This window comes from Somniosus microcephalus, chromosome 1 (assembly GCF_052327205.1).
Source record: "Somniosus microcephalus isolate GS21.2 chromosome 1, FLI_Smic_1.0, whole genome shotgun sequence".
In the NCBI taxonomy this organism is placed as follows: Eukaryota; Metazoa; Chordata; class Chondrichthyes; order Squaliformes; family Somniosidae; genus Somniosus; species Somniosus microcephalus.
The window spans coordinates 289,000,628-289,020,451 of NC_140987.1; the positions used below are offsets into that span (position 1 = coordinate 289,000,628).

General features: G+C 44.5%; 1 protein-coding gene across 3 annotated transcripts in view; it reads left to right on the forward strand.

Annotated features, from left to right (window-relative positions):
• Positions 1 to 19,824, forward strand: part of brd10 (bromodomain containing 10) — a 73,454-nt gene that overhangs the window by 18,156 nt on the left and 35,474 nt on the right. For all 3 annotated transcript variants that reach the window (XM_085993703.1, XM_085993712.1, XM_085993720.1), the window contains exon 2: positions 1,393 to 2,843. In XM_085993703.1, coding sequence (XP_085849829.1) covers positions 1,393 to 2,843 — 1,451 coding nt within the window. The remainder of the gene's footprint in view (positions 1 to 1,392; positions 2,844 to 19,824) is intronic.

A 19,824-nucleotide genomic window follows, 5' to 3' on the forward strand; every position in this document is an offset into this window, starting at 1 on the left:
CCCCCCAGTCGCTCTCTCTCTTTCCCCCCCCAAGTCGCTCTCACTCTTCCCCCCCCCCCCCCCCAGTCGCTCTCACTCTTTCCCCCCCCCCCCCCCCCCAGTCGCTCTCACTGTTTCCCCGCCCCCCCCCCCCCAGTCGCTCTCACTCTTCTCTTTCCCCCCCCCCCCCCCTCCCGGTCGCTCGCTCGCTCTCTTCCCTTCCAATAACAACATGCCCTCGAAAAAGCCTCGGCACCGCTGGACACTCCAGCTAGTACATATATAGTTGGTATAATTGAAGTTAACTAAATGTATAACGAGATGTATTTGATTATCAGACCATGTGTTTGAATAAATAATTTACTTTTGTGAATAATTTGAATTGAATGTTAACATTTACAAATATTGATACAATACTTGAATTAAACTTGCATATAGTCATGCAAAAACCCTATACTGTGTAGTTTATATGTACAAAATTATTTAAGTACTGTTTCAAATCTACATTTCTGTTCTGAAATGCCAAAATAATTTATAATCTGAAGCTAAACAGAGTGAAAACTAAGATCCACGCATTAGTGCAATTAATCTTATGGTAAACACGATGGATAAATGGAGGAGGGTGGGGAATAAAATTCTATCACCCTCAGGATTTCTCACTTTCTCTGATGTCTCTGTTGATTGACATTGTGGGCAGAAGGCAATGGTACCTGAACCTGACCACCAGATTCATGAAACCGCTTGTGATGACTGTTACAATTTCTTACCTACAAGTGCAGAAGTGGCTGTTTACTGCTTTGCCCAAGGATAGCATAGCTGGGAGCAGCATCTTGATGGGGGAGTTTCAGCTGTAAACCCATTTTCTACCACTCCATTGTATGGTGCAAGCTGCTTCAACCCACTGTAACTCTAATGCTATTTCATTATTTTCATATTTGTTTTAACTTGTGGAGTATGCATTAGGCTGAGAAATATGTGACTTGTTCTTTAGTACCATTGTGCAATTTTCTGAAATCATCTGTGCACACAACTAGGGTTGTGGGACATCTTACGGTTACCTCTGGCTGCACCCTCATTTTATACCACATAATATACAAAAGAAAAGAAAATTTCTTCAATCAGGGCACAGATTTATAAGTGAAACAACACAACGTTAATTATAGATAACCATTCATGCTGAATTCTTAAAAGAAATTTCTGGAAATGCATAGCAGATCAATCAACATACAAAAGTGAAATATTTGGGTGGACCTTTTTAATCAGAATCCCTGATGAAGGATCCCACATGAAACCTTTTTAGATGCTAACTGACATCTGCATTTCCAGAATTTTATGCACAATGGTAATGTGCTTGTTATGGAACTGTAGGTATCTTAATTTGTTAATCTAATGTGGAGGTTTTTACATTTCCAGATTGCGTGAACTGGAGAGGAAGGAGGCAGAAGAAGCTGTCCAAAAAGAGATAGAAGAATGGGAGAAGAATCTACGAGCCCTGGCTGAACCTACTCGCATGGAGACACTTTGGGAGATCCCTGCCATTGGTCATTTTCTGTGCTTGGCTCAACAGATCCTTAATTTGCCTGAAATTGTCTATTTTGACCTTGAACGTTGCCTTCTAATGCCCCAGTGTAGTGGTTTTCTGGCTAAGATAATGACTTCTTTACTGAGCCCTCACCATCGCCGAGCAACTTTGCACCGGAAGCCACCTTTGTCCTACAAAATGTGGGAGGCGGCACTGAAACGAAGAGTACAGCATTGGTATGTAGTGGTCAGCCAGGCAGAAAATCCCAATCTTCAGGCTGAGAAACTGGGCCTTAGTCCACAGTTTTTCCAAGTTCTGGGGGAAACCAGCCCTTTGGAGATCAAGGCTTTTCACCAGATAACATTTTACAAACGAGTTTGGCTGCTGAAGGGCTTGAGTGATTATGTATATGAAACCCAGAAAGAGGTCCAAGATGCAGTTTTAGGGCAGCCCATCCATGAATGCAGGGAAGTGGTATTGGGATATGATTCTCATGAGAATGCTTATGTCCATTTCCCACAGTTCTGTGGTGCAGACTTGCGGATTTACAAACAATTTCCTCTTCCGCCCCCCGAATTTCCTACTCCACCTATCAAAATCTGCAGGATGTCACAACAGAGATCAGAGGAGGCAAAAAGAAGACTTTCTTTTGAAAGCCATGAAAAACCAAACAGTGACATACAAGAAACCACTAGCAAAACAACAAATGATTCTAAAAAGTCCATTGAAAGAGTTGACTCTAGCGACCTGGAGGATTTTTATGTAAGTGTGGAATCTGGTCCCCACTTTCTTTCTCAAGAAGGTGAAGAAGAAGTAAAATTCAACTGTGACTGTAAAAACCATAGAACTTCAGCAGTGAAAAAAGAAAATGTTGGTTCCTGTAAAGAAAACTTAGTGAAGCCTGGTAGCCCTGGAGAAGTTGTGGGGTATGGGGAACCTCTTAGCCCAGGAGAAATTAGGATAACTGAAAATGGGGAATTCTGTACAGATGACCCCGAGTTAAGAAAGGGTGTGAAACCGTTGACCGAGAAGGCAATCAAAAGTTGCAAAACACTAGTTAATGGGAGCCATACTGAAAATTTGGATGTAAGCTGTCTGGTTGGTAAAATAAATAATATTTCTGCAAAACATTTCTTGGGAAAAATTGAAGAACTTGAGATGGTTAAACTGCATGTCAAGAAAAAGAAGAAGAAAAAGAAGAAACTGAAAGATGCTATAAATAAGATTTCACAGCTGAGGCCAGATATGGTTTGTCAAAATCCATTGAAGATTCGGAAGCCAGGGATCCAGAAGAAATCCCTATTGCTCAAAAAGAAAACGAAACACAAAAAGCACAAGTCTGGTTAGTGCCCTCTTGTCTTCTATTTTGTAAGTAAATGAAAAGTGAAGCTATTAAGAGTACATTTTTGAAGTGATTTCTTGCCCAAAATCTTTAATGGTGTACCTGATATTCATTGCTATAACCGTGTCTGTTTCTTTAGTCTATGTTACATAATAAATAGAGATATGCATTGGGCCCCTTGAATATGTTTATTCAGTTAGCTGCCATAGGTGACAGCTGCAAATTCGTCATAACGCTGGTTCCAGTTTATCAGCAGGTAGCATATTCAACCAGTGCTTGATGTGGTTGGGATGTTTTGCTACATTTAAATGTATGATCTGCAAATACTGTAATTGTATAAACATAGCAAATAACAGTTTAAAGGTGGTTGACTTGGTTTGAAGCGTGAAAAGATTTGGCAGAAGTCCTTGCAGTTTGAGATTATATTTAAATTTTTTATGCTGGTAGGAAGTTTGTTATTAATGTTGGGAGATGGGTATCTGTTGTGCATCCCTAGGATCATAGGGTCTGGCTGGAGACAGTTATAAAGTAGTGCATAATATTGCCTTAACTTAGAGGAGTCTTTCAGGTTAGGGTTTGCTTGCATAGTTCAGCTCACATGGGATAAAACTTTCAGCTTAGTACAATTTGGAGATGACATCAAGCACCAAATGTACTGGATGATACAAGTTATGAAGGTCCCAGGTTAAACCACTTGGGTGAGATGCCAGAGGTTTGCTGACACCTGTGGAATCTTAACCCTGCGCAAGTGAAATGTGTAAAATTCTCAGAGGGCTTAACACAGTAGATGTTAAGAGGCTGTTTCGCCTGGCTGGAGAGTCTAGAACTAGGGGGCATAGTCTCAGGATAAGGGATCGACCATTTAAGACTAAGATGAGGAGAAATTTCTTCACTCAGAGGGTTGTGAATCTTTGGAATTCTCTACCCCAAAGGGCTGTAGATGCTGAGTTGTTGAGTATATTCAAGACTGAAATCGATAAATTTTTGGGCATGAAGGAAATCAAGGAATATGGGGATTGGACAGGAAAGTGGAGTTGAAGTTCTGCCATGATCTTATTGAATGGCGGAGCAGGCTCGAGGGTCCGAATGACTGACCTCCTGCTCTTATTTCTTATGTTCTTCTGTTTCTTATAAGTGTCACCTTCAGGAGATGATAGAAAAGGGACACATTTTTAATGAAACAAATTGGTACTAAACAACTGCAGGAAATTCTAGTTGTATTCATGGAAGCAGGAGTAGGCTATTCAGTCCATCAGGCCTCCTGTGCTACAGGAAACTTTGGTTTATCCGGAGGTTAACTGTCCGGAATGCTCGAGCCACCGGCAAAAATCAGGAGCCGTTTCGTTAGCTTTTTTTTTTCGTTGCTTTTTTTTCACCAGTCAGGCTCTGCAAGGTCTCGCTGAAGCTGTTGCTAAGCTACAGAGACGCTTGCAAGGTACGGCCGACTGTTTAGAAGCTGTTGAAGCAACAGGGTTTGTTGCCAGATACGGAGCTCAAAATCTCCGTATGTTTCAACATTAGCGCTGGTTTGTCCGGCAGTTTTGATGCGACGGCAACAGCTCGGTGCCGGATAGCGCAAAGTTTCCTGTATTTTGTTTACCACGGCAGCTATATCTTTTTAACCTCAATTCCTTGTCTTTTTTCCATGTCTTTAATACACTTGCTCCTTGTTCTGGATTCCTTGTCAGAGAGGAGTTGTTTCCTAACTACCCATGTCTATTTTCATTTTAAGTAACTCGGTCAGATCACCCATTAACCCCCTCGTATCCAGAAATAGCTTTCGTCGTCTCCCCCTTCATATCCAGAAATATAAATCAGATTTAGCCGCCTCCCCCTTTCTAGACTGCTAAATCTGAATTAGATTTCTGGCTATCATAATAACCAAGTCCAGGGAGTTCTGTTTTCCTTTCGTTTTGCGGATGTTTAAAGAGAATGTTAGTGGCATCTTTATTCGGTACAGAGGAGAGTAGAGAATTGTATGTTTCACTGTTACAGTAACGTTCATTTACATTAAAAAATCACATTGGTTTGAAGCCTGAGTCTCAGTCTGGTAAGAGTGTATATTCAGTCTGCTTTTCAAAGAATGGACACATGATGCATTCCAGTAGCCAATTTACAGAGTAAAGGTTCTCTAATATGATCCCTCAGTGCTAGTATTCACCCAGATACTGGGCAGAGAAATGTGCACTCTGGATTGTAGGGGGCGAGAGGTCTGCTTACAGCCATAGCTGGTGATGCTGAACCCAAGAAAATACTTAACAATAGAAACCCAAAAATGTGATGCCTAACTTTCACAAAACTATGCTGAAGCTCTAATCAGCTTACACTTTCCCAAGTACTCGCTCACTCTGTCCTGATTATGTTTGGTATCATTGAACACTGATTTGTAGTCAATGGTTTGACCTTGCTTCCTACCAAGCACTGTGTTTAGTACCAACATGCCTACATTTTTTTAAATGTCTGTAAAACAAATACTTGCATTTATGTAGCACTCCTCATCTGCGTGGGGGAAGAGATGGACACTGAGCAGAAAGTAATGGAATTTGGGAGTGGGGGTGACTGAAGGCAAGGTCAAAGGGATAGGTTTTAAGGAAGCTTTTGAAGGTAGAAACGGGGAATAGGAAGGTGGAAAGCTTCAAGAGGATTCTACAAGAGAGGGGCATGATAATAGCTAAAATATTGGCCTCTGGTGGAATCCAAGGGGAATGAGCGGTGATCTGGGCTCGCAAAAATGGAGCATTCATATTGGAATGTATGGTTAGTCGATTCCCTAGCTGGGATTTGAAAATGAGATTTGAAATCATATCTTGTTGGGGCTTGGCTATATAATTCAAAATAATAATGCACAGTGGAGTGCAGAATTTTGTCCAGTAGAGGGCCTGGGATGCAGAACTCTGGATCAGTTGGCAGTTGTGAATATGGAAGTGGAGAGGCCAAGGAGAAGGGCATTGGGGGAAAACAAAGCAAACCTCAAACTCATGAAGACATGAGTGAGTGCGTTGTTGTAAGATGAGGCACAGGTTAGCAGTGATCTTGGTGTGCAGGTAGTCAGGCTGAACTTGTGTGTTCTTGTGAAATTGTACTGACTTGTTTAATGTAATAGTGATTTGATAAAGAAATTCTGTTAAATTAGTGAGGATGATGGTTATACTATAATTCAACTAAATCAACAAAAGTCACATACAAGTTGCCATTATATTTGCATCTTCATTACAACAAGAAAAGAGATTATTTTTCCATAAGTTGGTGTAGATGACAGGTGGTATTTTGTTACATACTCGGAAAATAATTGCATAGGTTTCATTTTAATTGGCAGTTAAATAATCAAACCTGAAAAATGTACAGTTATAGTACAGTGAAACTTAGAAAGACTTGCATTTAGTCCCGAAAAGTCCCGCATGGGAGACTGGTCAAGAAGATAAGACCCATGGGATCCAGGGCAATTTGACACATTGGATCCAAAATTGGCTTAGTGGCAGGAAGCAGAGGGTGATGGTCGAAGGTTGTTTATGTGACTGGAAACCTGTGTCCAGTGGTGTACCGCAGGGATCAGTGCTGGGTCCCTTGCTGTTTGTAGTGTACATTAATGATTTAGATATGAATGTAGGAGATATGATCAGTAAGTTCGCAGACGACACGAAAATTGGTGGAGTGGTAAATAGTGAGGAGGGAAGCCTCAGGCTACAGGACGATATAAACGGGTTGGTCAGTTGGACAGAACAGTGGCAAATGGAATTTAACCTTGAAAAGTGTGAGGTGATGCATTTTGAGAGGACTAACAAGACAAGGGAATACACAATGGCCCAGTAATTCCGTTCCAAACGCGTGAGTACGGTCGGGGTACTCGCGCGTCTGGCCGGAGGAAATGCCGGTTTTCAGCATGCACGGCGCATGCGGGGAAAACCGGCATTTCCTGTCCTCTGAACGAAGGGGTTCAGAGGCAGAACGCGCGCGACTGCACAGGCAGCGCGTGCGCAGTAAAATTCCTTTTTTTTCCCCCAGAGTTGCGCGCGTGCAAAGGCCTCCGGTCTTTACGCGTGGAAAAACAAGACGTAAGTATTTATTTTTTCAGGTAAGTGGGCTTTTAGTACAATGTAGAAATTTTTTTTCCACGGGTTTGTTATTTTTAAAGAATTTGCAGGATGGTAAGTTTAGTTTTAGACCCTATTTTTTTTTTTTTTTTTTTTTTTCAAAAAATTGATTAATTGTTTAAAACATTTTTAAAAACTTATTTATAGTTATTATAATCAGTGGGATGTTTTTTAAAATTTTATTTAAAGTTAAAGTAGTGTTTTGGCAGCCCATACTTTTCATGAGTTTGACAGCTCTTACTGTCAAACTCATGAATGAGTTTCCCCTCCCCTGATTGGCTGCACAGTGCTCACCTGATCCCAGCCGGCACATCGCACTAACTACACCGCTGGATCAGGTTAGCACAGCACACCGACAGCTGAACTGGGCCTGTGACAGGAAATTCAAGCAGGCCCGGGCTTCAGATGTCTGCGCGCAGGGTGAGTGCACATCGGGGGCTTGCACGCGCGGCAAGCCCCCGATCTAATTTCAGGGCCAATGAATGGTAGGACCGTAGGAAGGACAGGATCAGAGGGACCTTGAAGGCAGCAGGACAGGTAGATAAGGTGGTTAAGAAGGCATATGGGATACTTGCCTTCATTGGCTGAGGCATAGAATATAAGAGCAGGGAGGCTATGATGGAGCTGTACAAAACGCTAGTTCGGCCACAGCTGGAATACTGTGTGCAGTTCTGGTCGCCACACTATAGGAAGGATGTGATTGCATTGGAGAGGGTGCAGAGGAGATTCACCAGGATGTTACCTGGGCTGGAGCATTTCAGCTATGAAGAGAGACTGGACAGGCTGGGGTTGTTTTCCTTAGAGCAGCGAAGGCTGAGGGGGGCCTGATTGAGGTGTACAAAATTATGAGGGGCATAGATAGGGTAGATAGAAAGGAACTTTTCCCTTTAGTAGAGGGGTCAATAACCAGGGGGCATAGTTTCAAGTTAAGGGGGGATTTGAGGAAAAACTTTTTCATCCAGAGGGTGGTTGGAATCTGGAACTCGCTGCCTGAAAGGGTGGTAGAGGCAGGGACCCTCACAACATTCAAGAAGCATTTAGATGAGCACTTGAAATGCCATAGCATACAAGGCTACGGACCAAGTGCTGGAAAATGGGATTAGAATAGATAGGGCTTGATGGCCGGCGTGGACACGATGGGCCGGAGGGCCTCTTTCTGTGCTGTATAACTCTGACTCTATATAGCGTCTTTCACGAACACCGGACGTCTCAAAGCACTTACAGCCAATGAAGTACTTTTTTGGTCTGTAGTCACTGTTGTAATGTGGGAAACGTGGCAGCTAATTTGTGCACAGCAAGCTCCCACAAACAGCAATGTGATGATGACCAGATACAGGAAACTCTTGTTTAAACGGCACCTAAATATCCGAAATTCTCTATTAACCGGCAAAATTCTCACTGCGAAAACAACACCTCAATAACCGGCAATGTTGCTAGTCCGAGTCTCCCGCGGTGGCCGAGTTAGTCAATGGGGGTAGTTCTCCAAACTGCCACTACATAAGAACATAAGAAATAGGAGCAGGAGTCGGCCAATCGGCCCCTTGAGCCTGCTCCGCCATTCAATAAGATCATGGCTGATCTGATCCTAACCGCCAATCCACTATCACAGAACCATCTCCTGAATCTAACAGAATTAGACACACGAAATAGGAGCAGGATCAGGCTACACGGCCCCTGGGCCCGCTCCGCTACCCACAGGGCCATGACCGATCTGAACCTAGACTCATGTCCAAATTCCTGCCCGCTCCCCGTAACCCTTAATTCCCTTTACTTCTAGGAAAGGGAATTAAGGGTTACGTATTTCTGTTTTAAATTTATGTAATGATGTAGCTTCTACTGCTTTTTGGGGCAGCATATTCCATGGACCTACCACCCTCTGAGTGAAGTAGTTCCTCCTCATCTCAGTTTTGAAAGAGCAGCCCCTTATTCTAAGACTATGCCCCCCTAGTTCTAGTTTCACCCATCATCGGGAACATCTTCCCCGCATCCACCCGATCCAACCCTTTCACAATCTTATATGTTTCAATAAGATCGCCTCTCATTCTTCTGAACTCCAATGAGTAGAGTCCCAATCTACTCAACCTCTCCTCATATGCTCATCCCCGGGATTAACCGAGTGAACCTTCTTTGTACTGACTCGAGAGCAAGTATGTCCTTCCTTAAGTATGGACACCAAAACTGTACACAGTATTCCAGGTGCGGTCTCACCAATACCTTGTACAACTGAAGCAATACCTCCCTGTTTTTATATTCTATCCCCCTAGCCATGAAAGCCAACATTCCATTGGCCTTCTTAATCACTTGCTGCACCTGCATACTAACCTTTTGAGTTTCGTGCACCAGGACCCCCAGATCCCTTTGTACTTCAGTACTTTCCAGTTTCTTGCCATTAAGATAATATCTTGCTCTACGATTTTTCCTGCCAAAGTGCATAACCTCACACTTTCCAGTATTGTATTCCATCTGCCAAATCTCTGCCCACTTACTTAGCCTGTCTATGTCCCCTTGCAGGTTTTTTAATGTCCTCCTCACTCACTACTTTCCCTCCCATCTTAGTATCATCTGCAAACTTTGATATGTTACACTCGGTCCCCTCCTCCAAATCGTTAATATAGATTGTAAAGAGTTGGGGACCCAGCACTGACCCCTGCGGAACACCACTAGTTACTGATTGCCAGTCTGAGAATGAACCATTTATCCCAACTCTCTGCCTTCTGTTAGATAGCCAATCCTCTATCCGTGCCAGAATATTACCCCCAATCCCGTGATTTTTTATCTTAAGCAATAATCTTTTGTGTGGCACCTTGTCAAATGCCTTTTGGAAGTCTAAATACACTACGTCCACTGGTTCTCCTTTATCCACCCTGTATGTTACTTTCTCAAAGAACTCCAGCAAATTTGTCAAACAGGACTTCCCCTTCACAAAACCATGCTGACTTTGTCCTATTAAATTATGATTATCCAAATGTCCCATTACTGTCTCCTTAATAATGGACTCTAACATTTTACCAACCACAGATGTTAGGCTAACCGGTCTATAGTTTCCAGCCTTCTGTCTACTGCCCTTTTTAAATAAGGGTGTTACATTAGCAGTTTTCCAGTCTGCCGGGACCTTTGCTGAGTCCAGGGAGTTTTGGAAAATTATTACCAATGCATCCACAATCCCTACCGCCACTTCCCTCAAGACCCTAGGATGTAAGCCATCAGGTCCAGGTGATTTATCCGCCTTGAGTCCCATTATTTTACCGAGTACCACTTCCTTAGTGATTTTGATCGTGTTTAGCGCCTCCCCCCCCCTTTAACCCCCTGTTTGGCCAGTGTTGGGATATTCTTAGTGTCTTCTACTGTAAAGACTGATGTAAAATATTCATTCAGTGTTTTTGCCATCTCCATATTTCCCACCATTAATTTCCCGGTCTCATCCTCTAAGGGACCAACATTTACTTTAGCCACCCTTTTTTTTTATATAACTATAAAAACTCTTACTATCTGTTTTTATATCTTTTGCTAATTTACTTTCATAATCTATCTTCCCTTTCTTAATCAATCTTTTAGTTATTTTTTGCTGTCTTTTAAAGTTTTCCCAATCCTCTATCCTCCGACTAGATTTGGCTACCTTATATGCCCTTGTTTTTAGTCGAATACTATCCTTAATTTCTTTACTTAGCCACGGATGGCTGTCTTTTCTTTTACACCCTTTTCTTCTCAGTGGAATATTTTTTTTTTGGAAGTTGTAAAATAACTCCTTAAATGTACACCACTGATCATGTATCGTCTTACCCTTTAATCTATTTTCCCAATCCACTCTACTCAATTCCACTCTCATACCTTCATAGTCTCCTTTATTCAAGCTTAGCACGCTTGTTTGAGATCCAACCTTCTCACCCTCTAATTGAATATGGAATTCAACCATGTTATGGTCACTCATTCCAAGGGGATCCTTTACTAGGACATTTTTAATTAATCCCATCTCGTTACACAGGACCAGATCTAAGGTTGCTTGCCCCCTGGTCGGTTCAGTTAAATACTGCTCAAGAAACCCATCCCTAATACACTCAATGAACTCATCCTCAAGGCAGCCCTGCCCAATTTGATTTGTCCAATTAATATGATAGTTAAAATCCCCCATAATTATAGATGTTCCTTTTATTACAAGCCTCAACTATTTCCTGATTGATACTCCGTCTAACAGAGTTGCCACTGTTCGGAGGCCTATAGACTACGCCCACTAGTGTTTTTTTCCCCTTATTATTCCTTACCTCCACCCAAACTGTTTCATTGTCCTGATCTTTTGACCCAATATCATTTCTCTGTATTACAGTGATTCCTTCCTTTATTAACATAGCCACCCCACCTCCCCTTCCTGCCTGCCTGTCCTTCCTGATCGTTAAATCACCTGGTATGTTTAATTCCCAGGCATTGTCACCCTGCAGCCATGTTTCTGTAATGGGCACAAGATCATACCCGTATGTAGTTATTTGTGCCATTAACTCGTCTATTTTGTTACGAATGCTACGTGCATTCAGATAGAGAACTTTCAAAGATGTTTTGTGACACTTAGTTCCTGCTTTTGCCCTTTTTATTACTTTACCTTTTACTCCATACCTTCTGCCCCTTCCTGACACGCTCTGGTTTTTAATTTCCCCACTGCTACCTAAGTCTATGACCTTCCCTGTTGTCATTTTTATTATTTGCTCTCTAGGAACCTCCCCCCGACTAGTTAGTTTAAAGCCCTCTCTACAGCCCTAGTTATATGATCCGCCAGGACTCTAGTCCCAGCACTGGCCAAGTGAAGCCCGTCCCAACGGAACAGCTCCCTCCTGCCCCAGTACTGGTGCCAGTGTCCCAGGAAGCAAAACCCATTTCTCCCACACCAGTCTTTGAGCCACGCATTTAACTCTCTAATTTTATTTGTCCTAGCCAAATTCGCTCGTGGCTCAGGTAATAGGGGTTCTGCTTTTTAATTTGGCCCCTAGCTGCTCAAACTCCCTCAGCAGAACCTCCTTCCTTGTCCTATCTATGTCGTTGGTACCAACATGGACCATGACAACTGGATCCTCCCCCTCCCACTCCAAGTTTCTCTCCAGTCCAGAGGAGATGTCCTTAACCCTGGCACCGGGCAGGCAACACAGCCTTCGGGACTCTCGCTCTCGGCTGCAAAGAACTCTATCTATCCCCCTAACGATACTATCCCCTACCACTACAACATTTCTTTTAACTCCCCCCCACTTGAATGGCCCCCTGCTCCATGGTGCTGTGGCCAGGTTGCTAATCCTCCCTGCAGTCCCTGCTCCTGTCCCCATAGGGAGTAAGAGCCTCGAACCTGTTGGACAAGTGCAAGGGCTGCGGCTCCTCCAACACTACCTCCTGGATCCCCGTACCTGCCTCACTTCTAGTCACACCATCCTGACCCTGGCCACGGACTACATCTGAATTAATTAATCCAATTGGTGTGACTACCTCGTGATACACACAGTCCAGGTAACTCTCCCCCTCCCTGATGTGTCTCAGTGTTTGAAGCTCGGTCTCCAGCTATTCAACACGGAGCCGGCGTTCCTCGAGCAGCCAACACTTACTGCAAATGTGATCACCGTGGGCATCAATGGTGTTCACCAGCTCCCACATATTGCAGCAGCAACACATCGCCTGATCTCCCATTCTATGTAATTAATTAAGTTTATTAATATTATTCTTAAATATCCTCTGCCCCGATTCTAGATGGTGAATATCACACCTTAGAAACTATAAACCAAAGAGATTTAAGCTTAAAAGGGAGAAATACTTACCAACCAATCACTTACCCGCTTTCTGGTGACGTCACACTTGGATTACTTTTTACACCTCTCCTTCCAGACTGGAGACTGGTACGCCTTAACTGGGTCTCTGGGACTTTTATAGCCCCGCTCTGCCGCTCAGGATTCCCGCCGACGCTGTGAGGCCTTACCTGGGTCTCTGGGACTTTTATAGCCCCGCTCTGCTGCTCAGGATTCTCGCCGAAGCTGTGAGGCCTTACCTGGGTCTCTGGGACTTTTATAGCCCCGCTCTGCCGCTCAGGATTCCCGCCGACGCTCGGCTTCTTGGCGCTGTCGGAAGTTGGAACACCTCAATACCCCTGTAACAGGAGTCTGGCGCTGCCGGTAGTCTCTTCTGATCCGCCATTTTACAGAGGTACTGTGTGTCTCCCACGCTGCTGGTAGTCATTGCATTGCATTACCCTCAACTGGCAGTACTGTACTTAATCAAGCATCTTCCACCATCCATTTAACACAACATTCTGTAGGTGAGTACCCAATTACTGTATACTGCACATTTCTTGATTTTTTTATTTTTCTTTGTTAAAAATAGCCTCGGTAGATAACGCTTTCCGTCATCCGGAATTTTTGATCAACCAGCAACACGCCGGTCCCGTCGGTGCCGGATACCAAAGAGTTTCCTGTAATCTGTTTGGTTATGTTGATTGAGGGATAAATATTGGCCAGGACAGTGGGGATAACTCCCCTGCTCCTCTTCGAAATAGTGCCATGGGATTTTTTACGTCCACCTGAGAGAGCAGATGGGGCCTCGGTTTAATGCCTCATCCGAAAGATGGCACCTCCGACAGTGCAGCACTCCCTCAGCACTGCACTGGAGTGTCAGCCTAGCTTTATGTGCTCAAGTCCTGGAGTGGGACTTGAACCCACAACCTTCTGACTCACAGGCGAGTGTGCTAACACTTGAGGACACCTAAGGGACTTGCATTAGGTGTCCTTTATTTGCAGGTGTCCTTATTTTCAAAATGGTCATTGTATATGTACAGTAAACCGGATGAGCCAGATATTCCAGGATTGGCTGTACCTCCTGCAGCATTCCTTTTTGTCACATTCCTTTTTGTCACCTTCACCTGGGATTGTGCCTAATTCTGGAGCCCTGACGGCAGGACGTTATTTCAGTTCATTTTCTGTTCGTTGGGTTTCCTAATTCATTACCATCCCACGATCCTTTTCCATTGAGGGAGGAATGCCCTGATCCTCGGATCTGCAACATTGGCAGCCTGCACAGGGGAAGGTGGCTGCTGTGGGGCTGGAGTGCCTGTCCGATCCCAGCCAAATTGGGGGATTAATGTCCTAGAGACCCATGTCCGGGACCCCCTCCCTCCGTGTGCTGCAGCTGCTAATGTTTGAAATGCTAGGGACTGGGTAGAGGGCTGTTAGCAGCTCATCAGTACCTGACATACTGGTGAAGTAGGATTGCCAACTCTGGTTGGAGGCATTCTTGGAGATTTGATCATATGATCTAACTACATGAGCTCATCACTTAATATGAATCACATGACCTCTACAAATGTTATTGTATTTACCTTATAAAGGTTGGATCCTCTGTACTTGAGAATCTTTATTTGTGGTTTTGCGCCAGCAGCTGTTGTGTGAATAGTTCCAAGAACCAGCAGGCCACCTGAGAGTAGGCGTAGAGGGGAAACTGAGGACAGGGAAACCATTCTCTCCATCTCTTCTCCCACCCCGTCCCGCCCCCCAAGCCCCGGTCTCCCTCTTCCTCTTCCCCTAACTCTTGAGACCCCCGCACGATTTCAGCCACCCAGCCCGTGAGTTTAGGCCACCCTCGTGCGATTTCAGTGCCCCCGATTACCCACTCCCTTCACACCGACCAGCCGTTCCTGGCTTTTGTGTAATGTTTTACCCAGCAGCCATAACGGCAGAGAAACCTCTCTATTCCTGTGATAGAGCTGTGCAAGCATTCAATTCCAGAGATAGGGATTTCTGTGCTACTATGCATGCTGGGTAAAGAGATCTCCATTACACAAAAGCCAGATTTTTTCCACCCCCTGCCATCTTGCACCTACCTGCGTGTCTGGTGTTTTAAGTTGTAAACTGACTTAGTGCATTGACGGCTGCCCGTAGTTTGTAATTTGCGAGTGCCCGAGGTTTCATGGGGTAGTTTGTATTTATGGTAATGTTATTTGGGACTGTCAGTAAGTGTCCAGGTTTCACTGTAATTGCAATCTTGGCATCATAAATAGATCTTGGTTTATGCAGAAGGCCCCTAAAATGTGTGTAGGGTTGTAAGTTTACAGTGCAAGAGAACCCCCACAATGCACAAAATATCCAAGCACAAGTTAAGCGTTTTAATTGGAAGTCATCAAAAACAATTGGAAGCTTTGACTGTGTTTGGATTTGAATGGCAGGCCTGTAACTTTATACCTATCAATGGTAGTAATGTATCAAATGTTTAATAGGGAAATTTTTCAGTTGTGTTTTTGTTTTGTTCCAGCAGATGGTGTCATCTTTGTACCTATGACATCTGTAAAAGGGTGTCGTTTTCGGGGGTTTTTTCTAGGTCAATGTAATTAGATGTGCAAGAGCAGATTGCTCTCATCAAAAGCTGAATGTGAGTCCACACTTTTTTAAATCACTAACAACATGAGAAATCCTGGAATCCTCATTCAACTAGTTTTGCAATTTGTCTTTCAGGTCTTAATTGGGTCTGTTATGCTGAATGGGGAGTTCCTACTATATGTTCTAGTCCACTTTTTCTTTCTATGGCGCTTTTGCTGCTTAATTAGTTATCGGCTTCTGTGTTTTATTTTGGTGCTCCTTGTTTTGTCCCTGAAGATGCTGAGTCATATTGGGGTATTGTTATAGGGTAGTGGCAGCTGGTCCATACTTCCCCAAGTGGCCATTCTTGACACTTCAGCCTGGACAATGAGTGTCCACAGGATGTTAAACCATGGGAGAGTTGTGTATCTCCGCTGAATGTAATCCTGACGCAACGTCTGCTGCCAGTAGGGTCACTGAATGATGGACAAAGTCATGACCTTGGATGATATTTTTTCCCCTCCCTATTTCAGGGAAATTGGTGTCGATTGTTTTCCACTGCCACCCCTGCTAAAAACAGTTAACTCAGCACAGACCAGGGTTCTAATCTGGAACCTTCTTCATTGGTATGATTTAGTAGTACAGTGCCACGTTCAGCCCTTGCGGCTCAGCAACTCCGTCCTATTTATGCTTCTTGTTTGCTGTTTTATTCTGTTTGAAGTTCATGGGGCTGGAGCTTTGCAAATGCTGTTTATAGTGCTATTGTCTCAATGGTGGATAAATGCTACCTTTGCACATCAAGATGTGTTGATGTCAGCAACTTGAGGTTTATGCAAGTTAATTGTAACATTGGTTTAAATTTTATGGCCTAGAAATTGGATTGCACTGCACCCGTTTTACAGACATAAAACAGGCGCCTAAGGGTCCAATATGGTGGACGGCGCACAAAAGATAAATTTGAACTGTTTTACTTACTGTGGAGCTGAGAGGAGCAGGAGTGCTCTTCCCGGCTCTACGTTAAATCTACTGGCAGCCACAACTTCCCCCCCTCTCATTTGTCTCCACCTCAGACTCTCCTAACATCTTTCTGTTCCTCTCCCAGGATCGGCGAGCAGCCTCTGGGGCCACAACTGGCACCAGCAGTTGGCTGGTAATAAGCAAATCAGGCTGGCAGACCAATTTGCCATGGTACTGCTGCTGGCCTCATGGAGCACGTGCTTCAACGGACTCTTGGCCTGACTCGGCCGTGATCTCATTTCGGTGCCTTTATGTGGACCCCAAGGCTCCATGGAACACTGATGCAGTCCATGAAAAGAGAAGCTTGGACACCTTTGCAGTTGCACATTTATGCATTGAGTTAGGAGAGGGAGCTGTTTTAATGTTGCTTTTGATTTTAAATACCTCTACTTCAAATGTTGGTGAGTCTCAAAAGTAACTTAGAGGTTCAAGTACAACTGAAAGTGCCAGTTGCTGGTACAATGGCAGCTTAGTCGAGCCAACAGTGCTGTGTGGCAAATGCAGCCTATTCTAGATATGTTGGCCAATGGTCCCTTAGTCCTGGGAACCTTTTCAATGGGATAGGTCCTCCATTTTGAAGGAGATCTACCTCGGGTTAAGGACCTCGGAAACCTGAACAATGCCTTTTGGGATTTTTTTCTTGCACAAAGAATATACTGCAGTCCATGAGCTATAGTCAGCCCATGAAGCCCAGGTGACTCTGGTCTGTTCTGAGCAGTGTTTCTTCATTGGTGGATAGTGTTCCATCCTCACTATTAATGTAACAGATGTTGGATGTAATCATTAAAATTGTTTAAATTTGTCTAAAAATAAATGAATTGACTTCAGTGCTTTTATACCTATGTATCATGCGACTACCAAGATGCTAGAAGGCGAACTAGATGAGTTGTGGTCTTTTTTCGTCTTGCAATTCCTATGTGGCCTGTGGGACTCTGGTACACCAGTAAGTGGCCAACTAAGACGACAAATTTGGACATCCCTGGTCCGAAATGTACCTTTATCATGACTGATTACTATGTCCATCTAGAAGTGGCCCAAGTAGTTATACAGATATTGGTAGATCTCCACAAAATGCATCTCTCAGTGCTCTTCATGAAGACCACATTTTTGGAAATTACATGATTGAATACTTCTACCAGCGGGTTGAATTGTGGATATTCATGCTCGTTTCCCTAGTTTCACAATGGGTTGCTGTAGTGTATGTGCTTTAAGTCAGAACTACTTTTTACAGCTCCTGTATACTGTAGTACCGGCAGTAACCACACCGGTATATAAGCTGTGCGCATGCCTCTGTACCCCAGTCTAGAAATTACCCTCCTCCAGTAAAGACCTGTTATTTGTTTATGTACAGCATCCGTGTAATTATTTATCCACTGAACCACGGGTCTAACAGTGGCGACGAGTGTTGATGCGAATCTACCTGCAACATTAAAAAAAAAATAGTCGAGTCCAGGAACACGGGTGTCGACCGCGAGCAACCGCCCAGCAGTCAGGCAGAGATCCAACTTCGCTGGGGAGGCTGTGGAGAGCCGGGCTTGGTTCCCCAGCCACAACGAACAGTAAGAGACCGACGACAGGTCCAGAGCAGACCCTTCCCGAGCAGCGGCGGCTGGAGCCGACCGGCAGAGAGAGAGAGAGCCAGGCAGCGTCGACGGGGTAAGAAAGAGGGTGAAGAGAGCAGGGCGCAGCCGGAGGTTGATCACCGAGCGGCGTCGAGGGAAAATACTGCAAACCAGAGAGAGGGTAAGAAACAGCCGGGTTCTAGACTGAGCGGCGTCGACAAATATCAAGAGAAGAACGCGCAGAGCACAGCCAGGGATCACGGGCTGATCAGGGTCCGCGGGGCGAAGCAAGGGGCGACGCCATTGAGCCGCGGAGAAGGAAGAAAGAGCGCGGGAGACGCCATTTTGCGAAGCCGCAGCGGAGAAGACGGGCGAGCGCAGGAAGGAAGGAAAGCGCGGGAGACGCCATTTTGTGCCAGCGGAGAAGAAGGGGAAGCGCGGGAGGCGCCATTGGGGATAGTTAACGCACAACCAAGGATGCCGAAGAGTGGCAGTATCTCTACGTTCGACAATGAAGTCGAAGATTGGGCGACATATGTGGAACGTATTGAGGTGTACTGCAGGGCGAATGAAGTGCCAGATGCTAATAAAGCACTGGTTCTGTTAAATTCCATGGGTGCAAAAACTTATGGGTTACTGTGAAATCTAATAACCCCAGAGAAGCCGGTAAACAAGAATTTTGAAAGCAGAGTAGAAATCCTACAGGACCACTTAAACCCCACACCGCTGCTGATAGCAGAACGATTTAAGTTCCATAAAAGGAACCAACACAAAGACGAAAGCAATGCTGAGTACCTAACGGAACTGCGCAAGCTATCGAAATACTGCCAGTTTGGAGCAGGACGAGCAGACACGTTAAGGGACAAGTTTGTGTGTGGGCTACAAAGTGAAGGAACCCAGAAACGGCTTCTATCAGAAAAGGACCTTACGCTGGACAAAGCTTTCAATATGGCAGTATCACACGAAGCAGCCGCAAGGGGCGCTGCAGAGATACAACGGAGACCGCAAGAATACGGCACCAACGAAATGACCTATGGAACAGGGAAGTGCTATCGCTGCGGCAGAACAACACATGACCAGAAAGATTGTTGGTTCAAGGACCAAGTGTGCAGACAGTGTGGGAAAGCAGGACACATAGCAAGGGTCTGCAGGTCTGGGAAGAAAACCAACAGTAAGAAATCTCCACAGGAGAAGTACAAAAAGGTACACCAGGTGATGGACAGTGGTTCAGACGAACAGAAAAGTGACACAGACTCCGGAAGCAAGGAGCTGGGTTGTCTGAAACTACATAATGTAACCGAAATGGAGGATCACCAGACTATCTGGGTTACACTCAAGATAGACGGAGTCCAAGTGGAAATGGAATTGGACACAGGGTCAGCTCTAACAGTCATAAATCAAAGAGACTGCAAGCGGCTATTTTCACACATACCCTTGAAAGCTACAGAGATTGTCTTGAAGACGTATACGGGGCAAAAAGTCTACCCCAAAGGAAAAATAAGGGTGAAAATGACATATAAAGGTCAGGAAATACCTTAAATGGATATATATGTATTGCCAAATGGAGGACCACCACTGCTAGGACGTGAATGGATCCGGAAGATACATTTAGATTGGCATTCCATACAGGCACTGAAGGTGGAGGCCAAAAAGGATGATGACGTCACACCTGAACGACTGTCAAAAATGCTAACTGATGCAAAAGAAATGTTCCAGGAGGGACTAGGAACACTAAAAGGAATAACAGCAACAATTAAAATAGAGGATAATGCAAGCCCAAAGTTTCTGAAGGCCAGACCAGTGCCTTATGCGATCAGACCAGCGGTTGAAGCAGAGCTGGAAGGGTTGGAACGTTCAGGAGTACTGTCCAAAGTGGACTGGAGCGAGTGGGCTACACCCATCGTTCCTGTAATGAAGAGGTCGTTGAGTAATACGCCTGGGGAACCAAAGAAGGTCCGCATCTGTGGGGATTTTAAGGTGACAGTGAACCCAGTCCTTCACA